The sequence below is a fragment of the Otolemur garnettii genome, unplaced genomic scaffold, assembly GCF_000181295.1.
Source record: "Otolemur garnettii isolate 467f Iridium unplaced genomic scaffold, OtoGar3 scaffold00023, whole genome shotgun sequence".
Classification (NCBI taxonomy): Eukaryota; Metazoa; Chordata; class Mammalia; order Primates; family Galagidae; genus Otolemur; species Otolemur garnettii.
The window spans coordinates 22,568,080-22,582,071 of record NW_003852418.1 but is presented as its reverse complement, the minus strand read 5'-3'; the positions used below and the strand labels follow the sequence as shown (position 1 = coordinate 22,582,071).

The 13,992-nt window shown below is 45.8% G+C and overlaps 1 protein-coding gene across 5 annotated transcripts in view; it reads right to left on the bottom strand.

The window, feature by feature from the left end:
- The window catches only part of DNAJC5 (DnaJ heat shock protein family (Hsp40) member C5), a 37,804-nt gene that overhangs the window by 7,042 nt on the left and 16,770 nt on the right, over positions 1–13,992 (bottom strand). The window contains exons 1-2 of one of the 5 annotated variants that reach the window (XR_001161182.2): positions 11,009–11,872; positions 794–911 (exon numbers count right to left, since the gene is read on the bottom strand). Coding sequence is in view for 4 of the 5 variants with exons in the window: in XM_023512012.1 (XP_023367780.1) it covers positions 794–900 (107 nt within the window). In the remaining variant the exon portion in view is untranslated. Of the gene's footprint in view, positions 1–793; positions 912–2,722; positions 2,781–11,008; positions 11,873–13,992 lie in introns of those variants that run through there. The other 4 variants (XM_023512012.1, XM_023512013.1, XM_023512014.1 and 1 more) reach the window with 4 other exon arrangements.

Sequence of the window (13,992 nt, the reverse complement as noted above, 5' to 3'; positions counted from 1 at the left end):
TCATTGTTGTTTGGCGGGTCCGGGCTGGGGATTCGAACCCGCCACCTTAGGTGTACGTGGCTGACGCCTTAGCCGGTTGAGCTATAGGCGCCGAGCCGAAGAAATGTTTCTTTATTACCACCTCACTTTTCAACTTTTAGAGTTCCAGAATGTAAAAATCAAGAGCAATCTCTGCAGCAAATCCCCCCACCCTGACCATCCACTGAGGGTCCTAAGCTGAACCGGGCTATGGCCGGCACCTGTAGCAGCACAAAGGGAGACCCTACTGCTGAGCCCTGGTGTCCCAGAGGCTAACTGCAGTCTGTCAAATGAAGTGGTAAGGAGGAGGGTGCAAGAAAAGCATTTCAGTGTGTTTAGTAGTTTATATGGGGCGAAGAACACAAGGGGGGCTATCTGCTTGTGTGGATTAGTATCGATCTCTTAAGAGTTAAGTCCTTTGAGTCCAGCTGAGTAAAGGGACTATCACCACTGTGCCAGAACAAGTGACTCATATGGCCACTCCAAAGCTCTGCTGGCCATGGAGGTCTCCTAGCAGATTCAGACCCTGACTCTCTGTGGGATTGTGTGCAGTTTGTTAAGATCTACAGAGTGCAGTTTTCTGTCATCAAAAGAATATTAACATGACAATTTTAGGCTGTAAGGAGTACACTGCACACACAAAGACATAATAGTAACTGTTTCCCATGGAGCAATGAATCTGTGGGAAGGAGGGGCCGTGGTTCTAGGTAAAATGCTGACTACATAAGAGGGCTTCCTTCTGAGGGAACCTGGTGGCTTAGGCTAGGCCTCTTACCGATAGGATTTTTTAATGTCATCTGAGGTTGCATTCTTGTCCAGTCCAAGGACGTGGTAGAGTGACTCCCCAGAGGTAGAAAGTGAACGCTGTCTCTGGTCTGCCATGTTAGGCTAATCTGCAAGAAAAAAATGCTTTAAAACCATCAAAAGTACAGATGAAAATATCAAGCGTGGAGTTGATGAACTTTATTCCATAAGTCTGTTCAAAACCCTATCTTGTGGGGTTTGTATAATGCAAGCAGACACCCCCACAGCATGTGGAGTGTAGAGGAGCGGTCCCCAGATGCACTGGGTGGGATTTGCTACAATGCTGCTACCCTAAGCAGACCTTGAAAAAGTAGATATGTATCTTAATCCCTAAAGCAACCCCTACATAAAAAGTGCAAAGAATAAAAGAAAAATAAAGATGAAACTCAGAAAAATATTTAAATAATACAAAACACATGGACTGAACCTAGATAAACTGGTTGGTCTGAATCTAAACACACCAATAATTCAATTCAATGTTAGTGGCTAAACACTCCAACAGAGTTAGGGATTGTCAGAATGGATAATAATGTAACATCCAACTATAACTTGAATACTCATCTCAGAAACCAACAGAATAGACCAAAGAAAAAGAAATCAAGAAAAATACTGATGATTTAAAACCACACTATTTTTTTTTTTTTGGAGACAGGAGCCTCAAGCTGTCCCCTTGGGTAGAGTGCTGTGGCATCTCAGCTCACAGCAACCTCCAACTCCTGGGCTCAAGTGAGTCTTCTGCCTCTGCCTCCCAAGTAGCTGGGACCACAGGCGCCCGCCACAACGCCCGGCCATTTTTTTTTTTGGTTGCAGCCATCATTGTTGTTTGGTGGGCCCGGGCTGGATTCGAACCCTCCACCTTAGGTGTACATGGCTGGCGCCTTAGCCACTTGAGCCACAGGCATTGAGCCTAAAACCACACTATTAAACTACCATGGCCCAACAAATAGCCAGAGAACAACCAATACCCACAGATGTTCTGAGACATAGACAAAGACCAAGTCACAGACGCTGGGCCTCACAGCAGTTTCCAACAGACATGAATGCACTGAAATCACACACAGTGTATGTCCCGACCTTCCGAGCATTAGAAACCCCAATTTGTAGGTTTATAGTAAGATATATGGAAAAAGTCAAGTATTAAACAACATATGTCTAAATAACATGCAGCTCACAGAAGATATCACAGGGGAAATAATTTCTTTTTTTAAGAGACAAGGTCTCCCTCTGTAGCCAGCTTGTGTCACTGCAGCCTCCAGTGCCTAAGCTCGTGATTCATTCTCTCATCTCAGCCTTCAGAGCAGCTGAGACCATAGGCACCTGCTACAGAGCCAAGCTAGAAAATAACCTAAACTGAGTAATAAAATACAACATACGCAGCGATTAATTTGATGTGTTTATGTGTCACCCTGACTGTGCCACGGAGGGTCCAGAGTAGTCTGCTATAGTGTTGCTGGATAAAATTAGCATTGGAATTGTGGACTCTGCAGACTGCCCTCTCAAATGTGGGTGGGCCTCACCCAAACCCTAGATTCTTTTTTTTTTTTTTGAGACAGAGCCTCAAGCTGTCACCCTGGGTAGAGTTCCGTGGCATCACAGCAACTTCCAACTCCTGGGTTCAAGCAATTCTGCCTTCCCTTCCCAAGCAGCTGGGACTACAAGCGCCCACAATGCCTGGCTATTTTTTGGTTGCAGCTGTCATTATTGTTTGGTAGGCCCCAGGCTAGATTGGAACCCGCCAGCTCAGGTCTATGTGCTAACACCTTAGCCGCTTGAGCTACAGGCGCTGAGGCAAAACCCTAGATTCTGGAGGGTCAGAACAAACAGGTGCAGGAAGGAAGAATTTGCCTGGAGGCTTGAGCTGGGGTATTGGTCTCCTGCTGCCCTTGGACTAGGATCATACCCAGCTTTCCTCAGACTCCAGTCTGCAGACTCCATGATCACATCAGCCAAATCCTTGGAACAATCTCCTTAGAAAGGCAGACCGACAGACAGAGAAAGACATTAGTTCTATTTCTCTGGAGAACAGGAGTACAGCACATTAATCAAGACTTACAGTTCTACCTCATAATGCCAAAAAATAGCAGTATAAACTCGGAAGGAAATGGAAGGAAGGAAATAATAAAGAACAGCGATCAATGAAACTGAAAACAAACAATACAGAAATTTAACAAAGCCAAAAGCTGGTTGTTGGATGGCGCTTGTGGCTCAGTGAATAGGGCGCTAGCTCCATATACCGAAGGTGGCGGGTTCAAATCTGGCCCCAGCCAAACTGCAACAACAACAAAAATAGCCAGGCGTTGTGGCAGGCGCCTGTAGTCCCAGCTGCTCGGGAGGCTGAGGAAAGAGAATTGCCTAAGTCCAAGAGCTGGAGGTTGCTGTGAGCTGTGATGTCACCTCACTCTACAGAGGGCAAGAAAGTGAGACTCTGTCTCTAAAAAAAAAGCTGGTTCTCATAACAAAATAAAAAAAATGATTAACAACTGGCCTGGTGACCAAGGAAAAGAGAATAAATGCCAGCAATATAAGGAAAGAGGGTTCATCACCATGGGTCCTAGAGGCATGAAAAAGGTGTTATATTACTATAAACAACTTGATGCCAAAAGTTAGATAAAATGGACAAATACCCTGAAAAATCCAACTTACAAAATTGACAGAGAATGGATTATAATCAACAGTAAATCAGGGTAATTTTTTTTTTTTTTTGAGACAGAGCCTCAAGCTGTCACCCTGGGTAGAGTGCCATGATATTACAGCTCACAGCAACCTCAAACTCCTGGGCTTAAGTGATTCTCTTGCCTCAGCCTCCCAAGCAGCTGGGACCACAGGCGCCTGCCACAACACCTGGCTATTTTTTGCTTGTAGTTGTCATTGTTGTTTGGCAGGCCCAGGCTGGATGTGAAACCACCAGCACCGGTATATGTGGCTGGGGCCCTAGCCACTGAGCAATAGGTGCTGAGCTGGGAAATTTTAATAAAAGTAAATTTGCAACAAAACATCTTCCCACCCAGCATAAGCAACACAGCAAGACCATCTCTACAAAAAATACAAAAACTAGCTGGGCATGGCAGCACGTCTCTATAGCCCCCTACTCCAGAGGCTGAAGCAAGGAGACCATTTGAGTCCCAAAGTTTGAGGCTGCAGTGGGCTATGATGAAGCACTCCAGTCTAGGGAATAGAAGTGTTTCCAAAAAAAAAAAAAAAGTCTGGTAAACATGGATGTAAAAATCCTTAAGAAAAAAAAATTTTTTTATTATTGGGGATTCATTGAGGGTACAAGAAACCAGGTTACACTGATTGCATGTGTTACATATGTGAAGTCCCTCTTACAATTGTGTCTCGCCCTCAAGAGGTGTGTCACACACGGAGACCCCACCCTTCTCCCTCCTTCCCTCTCTCTGCTCTCCCCTTCCCCCAACCCTCACCGTGTACTAGGTCATTAATTGTCCTCATACATAAAACTGAACACATAGGATTCATGCTTCTCAATTCTTATGATGCTTTACTAAGAATAATGTGTTCCACTTCCATCTAGGTTAATTCAAAGGACATAAAGTCTCCTTTTTTTTTGGAGACAAAGTCTCACTGTGTCACCCATAGTAGAGTGCCTTAGCATCACAGCTCACAGAGACCTCAACTCTTGGGCTTAAGCGATTCTCTGGCCTCAGCCTCCCGAGTAGCTGGGACTACAGGCGCCCACCTATTTTTAGGTTATAGTTGTCATTGTTGTTTTTTAGCAGGCGCAGGCCAGGATTGAACCTGCCACATTCAGTGTACATGGACAGCACCCTACTCACTGAGCTATAGGTGCCAAGCCAAAGTCTCCATTTTTTAAAATGGCTGAATAGTATTCCATGGTATACATGGCTTGTTAATCCATTCCTGGGTTGGTGGGCATTTAGGCTGCTTACACATTTTGGCAATTGTAAATTCTGGGTAGATGCCCAATAATGGGATTGAAGGATCAAATGAGAGGTCTAGCTTGAGTTCTTTGAGGTTTCTCCATACTTCCTTCAGCTCAGACATCAAACTCCCATTTCTAGGCACAAACATTTTGCAGGCCAGGCCATACCCTCTGAGCCCTAGCAAGGTCATGAACAAAGCAGCCCCAAACATTCTGGATGGCTCCACCCTGACTAGGGAGCACACAGCCTAATCCATTCCCCAGAGAAAAACCACAGCAAAGACCTAATAACTTTGCCCAAGGTGAGGGGGCTACATGCATTCATTTGCTAGAATACCTATTCCGTTTGTAATTGTATTTTTCCCATCTACCAAGTTCCTGGCCAAAGTATCTCTCAGGGCCAATTTTTTTTTTTTTTTTTTTTTTTTTTTGGAGAAAGAGTCTCACTATGTCACCCTTGGTAGAGTGCCGTAGTGTCACAGCTTACAGCAACCTCAAACTCTTGGGCTCAAGCGATTCTCTTGTCTCAGCCTCCCAAGTAGCTGGGACTATAGGAGCCCGCCACAATACCTGGCTATTTTTTTGTTGCAGTTGTTATTGTTGGTTAGCTAGACCAGGACAGGTTTGAACCTACCAGCCTCGGTGTATGTGGCTGGTGCAGTAACCATCGTGCCAACAGGTGCTGAGTCTCAGGGCCAATTTTTTACCCCTAGACAAAGGAACCATGCAGGAGACCTCCGACTTGGACCTCCTCCCACCTGCCAGTAGCTCTGGCACTCTCCACTCTCTCTGCATGCCCCTCTGTCCAACAAAATCCCATTTTATCGCTGGTCTGTGGCCTGTGGGCTCAAATCCCAAATCCCCGAAACCAAGGACTCACTGAAGAAATTCCAGTAACAAAACCACAATATAGTCATCCTTTCTGATGTCTTTTCATTTTCCCCCTAAGTCTCACATGGCCATGTGGCCACCAAAGACTACACCTTGTTGAGAAACAAAGCAGAAAACCTGGAACTTCCAGTTTCTCTCAGAACAGCCAGGGGCAAAGTTGGAGCTGGGAAGAAGGGGCCACTCACAATCATTTCATCCAGTGAGGCGGGGGATGAAAAACCCCACCTATTGTTATCCCTCTCATCATTCTCCAAGCACTCACATGCACACAATTCCAACTCTTTTTTTCTTTTTTTTTGAGACAGAGTCTCACTACGTCACCCTTGGTACAGTGCAGTGGCATCACAGTTCACTGTAACCTCAAACTCTTGGGCTTAAGCAATTCTCTTGCCTCGGCTTCCCAAGTAGCTGGGTCTACAGGCACCTGCCAAAATGCCCCGGCTATTTTTTGTTGCAGTTGTCATTATTGTTTAGCTGGCCTGGACCAGGTTAGAACCCACCACACTTGATGTATGTGGCTGGCACCGTAACCACTGTGCTATAGGTGCCAAGTCTCCAACCCATTTCTTAACCTGGGCACCTCGATTTCCCCTAGAACCACCACTTAAGCCATAGGAGGCAAACTAACACTCCCCTAAGGCCCTGTGAAGAGAGATCCAACTCCATCCTCGAAGTTTTCTCAGTCACACCACATCCACACACTCTCATACACTTCTCAAAAGACCTGCCAGCAATCTAGTGTCCCAGGGGTTGATCAGTCCCCCGCTTCCACCCAAATGGTGGGAACACCAGATCCATCATACTTTGCCTTAGACCTCTCCCTGTGTAGGTATCTGTTCCTGCATGCCAGTTCCTTCCAGTGTTGACTCCTTGAAGACCAGCCAAAGGGGTCCTTTCTCTGCCCAGTTCAGGCATCCACACAGGGAGGCCAAATTTCCTCCCTGGTACACTCAGTAGATCATGTTGCCCCAGGCCAATCATGGGCCCCCATATGAGTGTCCAGAAGATTGGTGGCAACTACCAGGTGCATGTTCTCTCCATGATCTTGCTTCCCAGTCAGGGAACCAAAAATGTTGCAGGAAGATGAGGATCAACGGAGAGAAAGAGCACCCAAACACCATGTTTATAAGAGGAAGGGCTTTATTCACTGGCCAGGAGCTTATGGCATAGAATTCCAAATGGCCGTGCCCCTTAACAAAATATTAACATATTTAATTGCTTTAAGAAGTTACAGGCTCGGTGCCTGTGGCTCAAGTGGCTAAGGCGCCAGCCACATACACCTAAGGTGGCGGGTTCGAATCCCCAGCCTGGGCCCGCCAAACAACAATGATGGCTGCAACCAAAAAAACGGCCGGGCGTTGTGGCGGGTGCCTGTAGTCCCAGCTACTTGGGAGGCTGAGGCAGGAGACTCACTTGAGCCCAGGAGTTGGAGGTTGCTGTGAGCTGTGATGCCATGGCACTCTACCCAGGGGGATAGCTTGAGGCTCTGTCTCCAAAAAAAAAAAAAAAAAAAGAAGTTACATACATCTTTTGTTTTTTTTTTTAGAGACAGAGTTTCACTTTGTGGCCCTGGGTAGAGTGCTGCAGTGTCATAGCTCACAGCAAGCTCCAACTCCTGGGCTTAAGACGATTCTCTTGCCTCAGCCTACTGAGTAGCTGGGACTACAGGCATCTGCCACAACTCCCAGCTATTTTTTATTGCAGTTTGGCTGGGGCCAGGTTTGAACCCGCCACCCTCAGTATATGGGACCAATGCCCTACCCACTGACCCACAGGCACCGCCCAGAACTTACATATATCTTGATATCTTGATCAAATAATTATTCCAGGACTGCAAGCTGGATCTAACATTTCAAAATATATCAAGGAGATACACTACATTGAACAGCGTATTGTATTCAAGATTTCTTTTCAGACAAAGTCTCAAGCTGTTGTGTTGGGTAGAGTGCTGTGGTATCACAGCTCAAAAGCAACCTCCAACTCAGACTCAGGAGATCCTTTTGCCTCAGTTTTTCTATTTTTAGTAGAGATGGGTCTCACTTTTGCTCAGGCTGGTCTCAAACTCCTGAACTCAGGCAATCCACCTGCCTTGGCCTCCAGAGTACTGGGATTACAGGCATGAGCCACTGCGCGCAGTCTATACTCAAGATCTTTGATAAATGAGATTATAGCTGCTCTTGCCACATAGGGAAAAATGTTTAACTGTGTGAGATGACTGATATGTTAAGTTGTTCTACCACAGTAGCCATTTTACTATCTATGTATCTTAACCTTCAGCATACACAATAAAATTAAACAACTAGAATTCTATTTCTAGCAAAAACATCCTATAGAAATGAAAGTGAAATAAAGATACTTTCGGATTACCATAAGCTAGAATAAACCAACACAAAGCCCTAAAACACAAGAAATGCCAAAGAGAATTCTTTGGGTTAAAGATAAATGACAACACACACAAATTCAGATTTTCAGAAGGGCATGAAGACACCAGAAAGCAAAAACCTAGGTAAAAGACGTTTTAAAAAAAATATACACAGGATGGTAACCATGTAGGTGATGTAACACACAGGACTTCTCAGCAGGAGATGGGGGAGGCCTGATGGGCTCGAGGCTTTACTTGGACTGGTACAACCTTAGCTCTAAGAGGAGTAATGATCCTAGCTGCCATCAGCTGAACTGATCACTATTCATCAATAAAAACAGTGACATACATAAGAAATAGTACAGAAGGATCTCAAACATTACGTTAATTCAAACAAACTGGATATGAAATGACTCCATTTATACAAGAACTTTTTTTTTTTTTTGAGACAGAGTCTTACTCTGTAGCCCTGGGTAGAGTGCCCTGGCATCTTAGCTCACAGCAACCTCCAACTCCTGGGCTCAAGTGATCCTCCTGCCTCAGCCTTCCGAGTAGAAGGGACAGGTGCCTGACACAATGCTTGGCTAGTTTTTCCATTTTTAGTAGAGATGGGGTCTTGCTCTTGCTCAGGCTGGTTTAGAGCTCCTGAGCTCAAGCAATCCACCCTCCTTGGCCTCCCAGAGTGTTGGGATTTTAGGCATGAGCCACTGTGCCAATGGCCTATACAAAGATAAATAGAAAAAATAATCAACCATGATAAAAATCAATGAAGTGACTGCTTAAAGGTGGTGAAGGAAAGTATTTTTTCCTTTTGTTTATTTTTTTTTTGCAATTTTCAGCCAGGGCCGGGTTTGAATCCACTACCTCCAGCATATGGGGCTGATGCCCTACTCCTTTGAGCCACAGGCGCTGCCCATTTTTCCTTTGGCTGTTGAGACAGAGTTTTACTCTGTCACCCAGGACAGAGTTCCACACCTCAGCCTAGTTCACAGCAACCTCAAACTCCTAGGATCAAGTGATCCTCCCAGAGTGCTAGGATCACAGGCATAAGCCACTGCACCTGCCCTGAAGTCAGTACTTTTACCATCATAGGTTACAATTTTTATTTTATGTACTTTGTCACCTCTCTGAATTCAATATCATTGAGACTGTATGAGTTCATCCAGATTCTTGTGAAGACTGGTTCCCAATGTGGCATTTTGTCTGTTTAAAATATTTTATTATGTAATTTGTGAAATACAGAAAGAAATACAAGGTAATATGTAAGTTATGGTGCACAATTATAAAGACCATGATGACATCCCCATTTATTTATTTATTTTGAGACAGATTCTTACTCTGTCACCCTGGGTAGAGTGCCATGGTGTCATAGCTCACAGCAACCTCAAACTCTTGGGCTTAAGCAATTCTCTTGCCTCAGCCTCCTTAGTAGTTGGGGCTACAGGCACCCACCACAATGCCGAGCTATTTTTAGAGACCAGGTCTTGCTCTTGCTCAGGCTGGTCTCGAATTTGTAAGCTCAGGCAATCTACCTACCTCAGCCTCCCAGAGTGCTAGGATTAAAGGCATGAGCCACTGAACCTGGCCCATCATCTCTCATTTAGAAACTAGAAAATTACCAATCACCTGGACACCTGTGCTCTCCTGCATAAGCCACCTTGAATTTGATGTTTATGACTATTTCTTTTTTTTTTTTTTTTTTTGAGACAGAGTATCACTATGTTGCCCTGGGTAGGGTGCCGTGGCATCACACCTCACAGCATCCTCCACCAACTCCTGGACTTAAGCAATTCTCTTGCCTCAGCCTCTTGAGTAGCTGGGACTATAGGCACCTGCCCACAGTGCCTAGCTATTTTTTGGTTGTAGTTATCACTGTTTGGCAGGCCCGAGCCGGATTTGAACCTGCCAGCTCTGGTGTATGTGGCTGACACCTTAGCTGCCTAAGCTACAGGTGCCACCCTATTTTGCTTTTATTTATTTTCTTTTTTTTGTAGAGACAGTCTTACCCTATCGCCCTTGGTAGAGTGCCGTGGCGTCACACAGCTCACAGCAACCTCCAACTCCTGGGCCTAGGTGATTCTCCTGCCTCTGCCTCCCAAGTAGCTGGGACTACAGGTGCCTGCCCGGCTATTTTTCTGTTGCAGTTTGGCCGGGGCTGGGCCTGAACTACCACCCTTGGTATACGGGGCCGGCACCCTACCCACTGAGCCACAGGTGCCATCCAACTCTCTTGCTTTTAAAAAACACCGGCTCTTAGGCGGCGCCTATGGCTCAAAGGAGTAGGGCACTGGTCCCATATACCAGAGGTGGCGGGTTCAAACCCAGGCCCAGCCAAAAACCGCCCCCCCCCAAAAAAAAACCCCTCTTGGGCGGTGCCTGTGGCTCGGTGGGTGGAGTGCCAGGCCCATTACAGAGGGTGGAAGGTTTGAACCCAGCCCGGCCAAACTGCAACAAAAAAATAGCCAGGCGTTGCGGCTGGTGCCTGTAGTCCCAGCTACTTGGGAGGCTGCAGCAAGAGAATCACCTAAGCCCAGGAGTTGGAGGTTGCTGTAACGCCACAGCACTCTACTGAGGGTGATTAAAAAAAACAAAACCAAAAAATCCCCTCATGTTTATCACTAAATGTTAGTCTAATGTTTTAAGAGATGTGGGCCTTGGCTTAGTGCTTATAGCTCAGCGGTTAGGGTGCCAGCCACATACACTGGGGCTGGCAGGTTCGAACCCAGCCCGGAACTGCTAAACAACAACAATTACAACAAAAAAATAGCCGGGCATTGTGGCGGGTGCCTATAGTCCCAGCTACTTAAGAGGCTGAGGCAAGAAAATCACTTAAGCCCAAGAGTTTGAGGTTGCTGTGAGCTGTAACGCTAACAGCACTCTACCAAGGACGACACAGTCTCTGTCTCAAACAAAAAAGGGGGTGCCCTCACTACATTGAGGCGGTGAGTCCTGAATCTGGTCCGAGTGATCCTCCCATCTCAGCCTCCCCCCAAGCCACAGGAGCTGAGCCTGCAGCTGTTTCTGAAACTCACCCGTGTTGTGGGTACTGCAGTAGCTCATCCATTCCCACTTGGGCTCATGTTCCACTTTGCGTGGACCACAGCTTATCAGTCCACTCTTCTGCTGAAGGGCACTGGGGTTGTCCCCAGTTCTCACTGCAAGGCTGTCCTGAGGGTGTGCTGGTGTATGTGCCACAGCAAGCAGCCACCATGCAGCAAATGAGCCCATTAGAAGGTACAAACATCTTCATTCACATGGGAAACACAAATTAAAACACAAAAAGCTACTACTGCATACCTGTTAGAACTGCTTTAACAGACCTGACAGCAGCCGGGCCTATACAAAGTGCTGGTGGGAACGCAAAATGCTTCAGCTGCTCTGGAAAAGTCTGGAAGTTAAAAAAAGACTTATACAACCCAGCAATCCCGCTTCTATGTATGTATACAAGAGAAATGAAAACGAATGTTCATACTTACCTGGCAGGGGAGATACCATGATCATGAAAATGAATGTTCACACCAAAACCTAATCATCAAAATCCAGAAACAACACAAATGTCCTCCAACTGGGGAACAGACAACAAGCCATTTAGCCCTCCTGCCCTTGCTGACCCTTAAGATACTATACTGACAGCAGCAGTTTCAAAAGGTGAGACACATGATTCCATCTGTAGGGCGTTCTTATCCGTGCAAGGAACAACAACTGAGAACAGACAGCAGGGCGGCAGTAGCAGCTGACAGCCCTGCTCTTCACCTAGTCACACAAATTTGCACACAATAAAACTCAGAGAACTGCATGTCAAAAAAAAAAAGTCAATTTTACTTTCTCTTTCTTTTTTTCGTCTACTTTTGTGTAAGTACAGACTTATGTTCATCTAAAAAACATAAAAGGTCAGGCTATGGTGGCTCATGCCTGTAATCCCAGCACTCCGAGAAGCCAAAGCAGGAGGACTATTTGAACCCACGAGCTCCAGCCAGCCTGGGCAATACATCTCTATCACAAAAAAAAAAAAAAAAAAAAATTACCCAGGTGTGGTGGCACCTGAGGTTCCAGCTACTCAGGAGGGAGAAGTTGGAGGCCCACTGGAGCCCAGGAGTTTGAGGCTATAGTAAGTTGTGATGAGGCCATGGCACTCCATCTTAGGAGACAGGGTAAGACTGTGTCTCAAAAATAAATAGGGCAGCACCTGTGGCTCAAAGGAGTAGGGGGCCGGCCCCATATGCCAGAGGTGGCAGGTTCAAACCCAGCCCCAGCCCAAAACTGCAAAAATAAAAAAATAAAAATAAATAAATACAAATAATAAAAAGTAAAAGAAGAAAAAAATCTGGACTTGGATGCTTTGTGATTAATTTTTTCAGTCATTTTTGTTAAACTTTACAAAAAGTATCATCAGTCTGTGACAGATTGGAAATTAACAAAACAAAATCTGGCTGGGGTGCAGTGGCTCATGCCTATAATCCCAGCAACTGAGCAGGAGGATCACTTGAGCTCATGAGTTTGAGACCAACCTAAGCAAACGTTAGACTCCGTCTTTATGTTAATTTTTTTGAGACAAAGTCTCAAACTGTCACCCTTGGGTAGAGTACTACGGTATCATAGTTCACAGCAACCTCCAACTCTTGGGCTCAAGCAATCCTCAGTTTTTTCTATTTTTAGTAGAGACAGGGTCTCACTTTTGCTCAGGCTAGTCTCAAACTCATGAGCTCAAGCAATCCACCAGCTTTGGCCTCCCAGAGTGCTAGGATTACAGGTGTGAGCCACCATGCATGGCCTGACCTCATCTTTACCAAAAACAGAAAAAATGAGCCAGCTGTGGTGCATTATATGCCTGTAGTTCCTGCTCCTTGGGAGGCTGAGGCAGGAGCACTGGAGACCAGGAGTTTTGAGGTTGCTGTAAGCTATGACACCACAGCACTCTAGCCTGGGCAACAAAGTGAGACCCTGTCTCAAAAACAAACAAACAAACCTGGCACTTTATCACAAACATGGTAGAGTTGTTTTCTGTATGTGCCTATAAATGGGATCCAGGAGCCCTAGAGAACAAGCAGGCTTGACTTGAAAAGGGTTGCCAACTCCTGGCCAGAAGACCACTCCAACACTCTCAACATAAGTTTAGAGCTCCCTGACATTTTCTTTTTCTTTGAGGCAGTCTCTGCCCACTCCGTTGCCATGGCTGGCATCATAGCTTACCACAACCTCAAACTCCTGGGCTCAAGCGATCCTCCTGCCTCAGCCTCCTGAGTAGCTGGGACTACAGGTGCATACCCCACCACACCTGGCTCATTTTTTCTGTTTTTAGTGAAGATGGGATCCTGTGAGCCTTCCTAGTTTTTGCCCAGCCTGAGTCCTTGTTCCCATGCACTGATGAAGGTGATGTCCTGGCCATGTTTCAAGGCCAATCTGTCTGTAGTGTCCACACCACTTCTCTAGGCCTGTCCCCAACAGGGACACCAAGCCTTTTACTGGCTATAAATATTAGAAATATCTTCTAGTTCACAGTTAATTTTATTTATTACAGAGTCTTTCGATGAACTCAAGCTTTTTTTCCCAATTGTGGCCAAAACCATGTAACATCAAATTCACTGTTCTAAGCAATATTAGGTACACAGCACAGCATAACTAACTACACACACATTGTCAGTAGCCTCTTACCTCACTTTTATGTCACTGAATATATCATATCTTTCTGAGTTTACCAACATATTAACCCCCTCCCCCCTTTAAGACAGAGTCTTGCTCTGTTGCCCAGGCTAGAGTGCTGTGGTGTCAGCTTAGCTTAAAGCAAGCTCAGACTCCTGGGGTCAAGAGATCTTCCTGCCTCAGCCTCCAGAGGAGCTGGGACTACAGGTGCCTGACATGATGCCTGGGTAGTTTTTCTATTTTTAGTAGAGATGGGGTCTCACACTCTTGCTCAGGCTGGTTTGGAACTCCTGGCTTTAAGTGATCCTCCTGCCTCAGCCTTCCTCCCTTTTTCTGTTCAAGAAATCCTTCTTGGCTCGGCGCCTATAGCTCAACC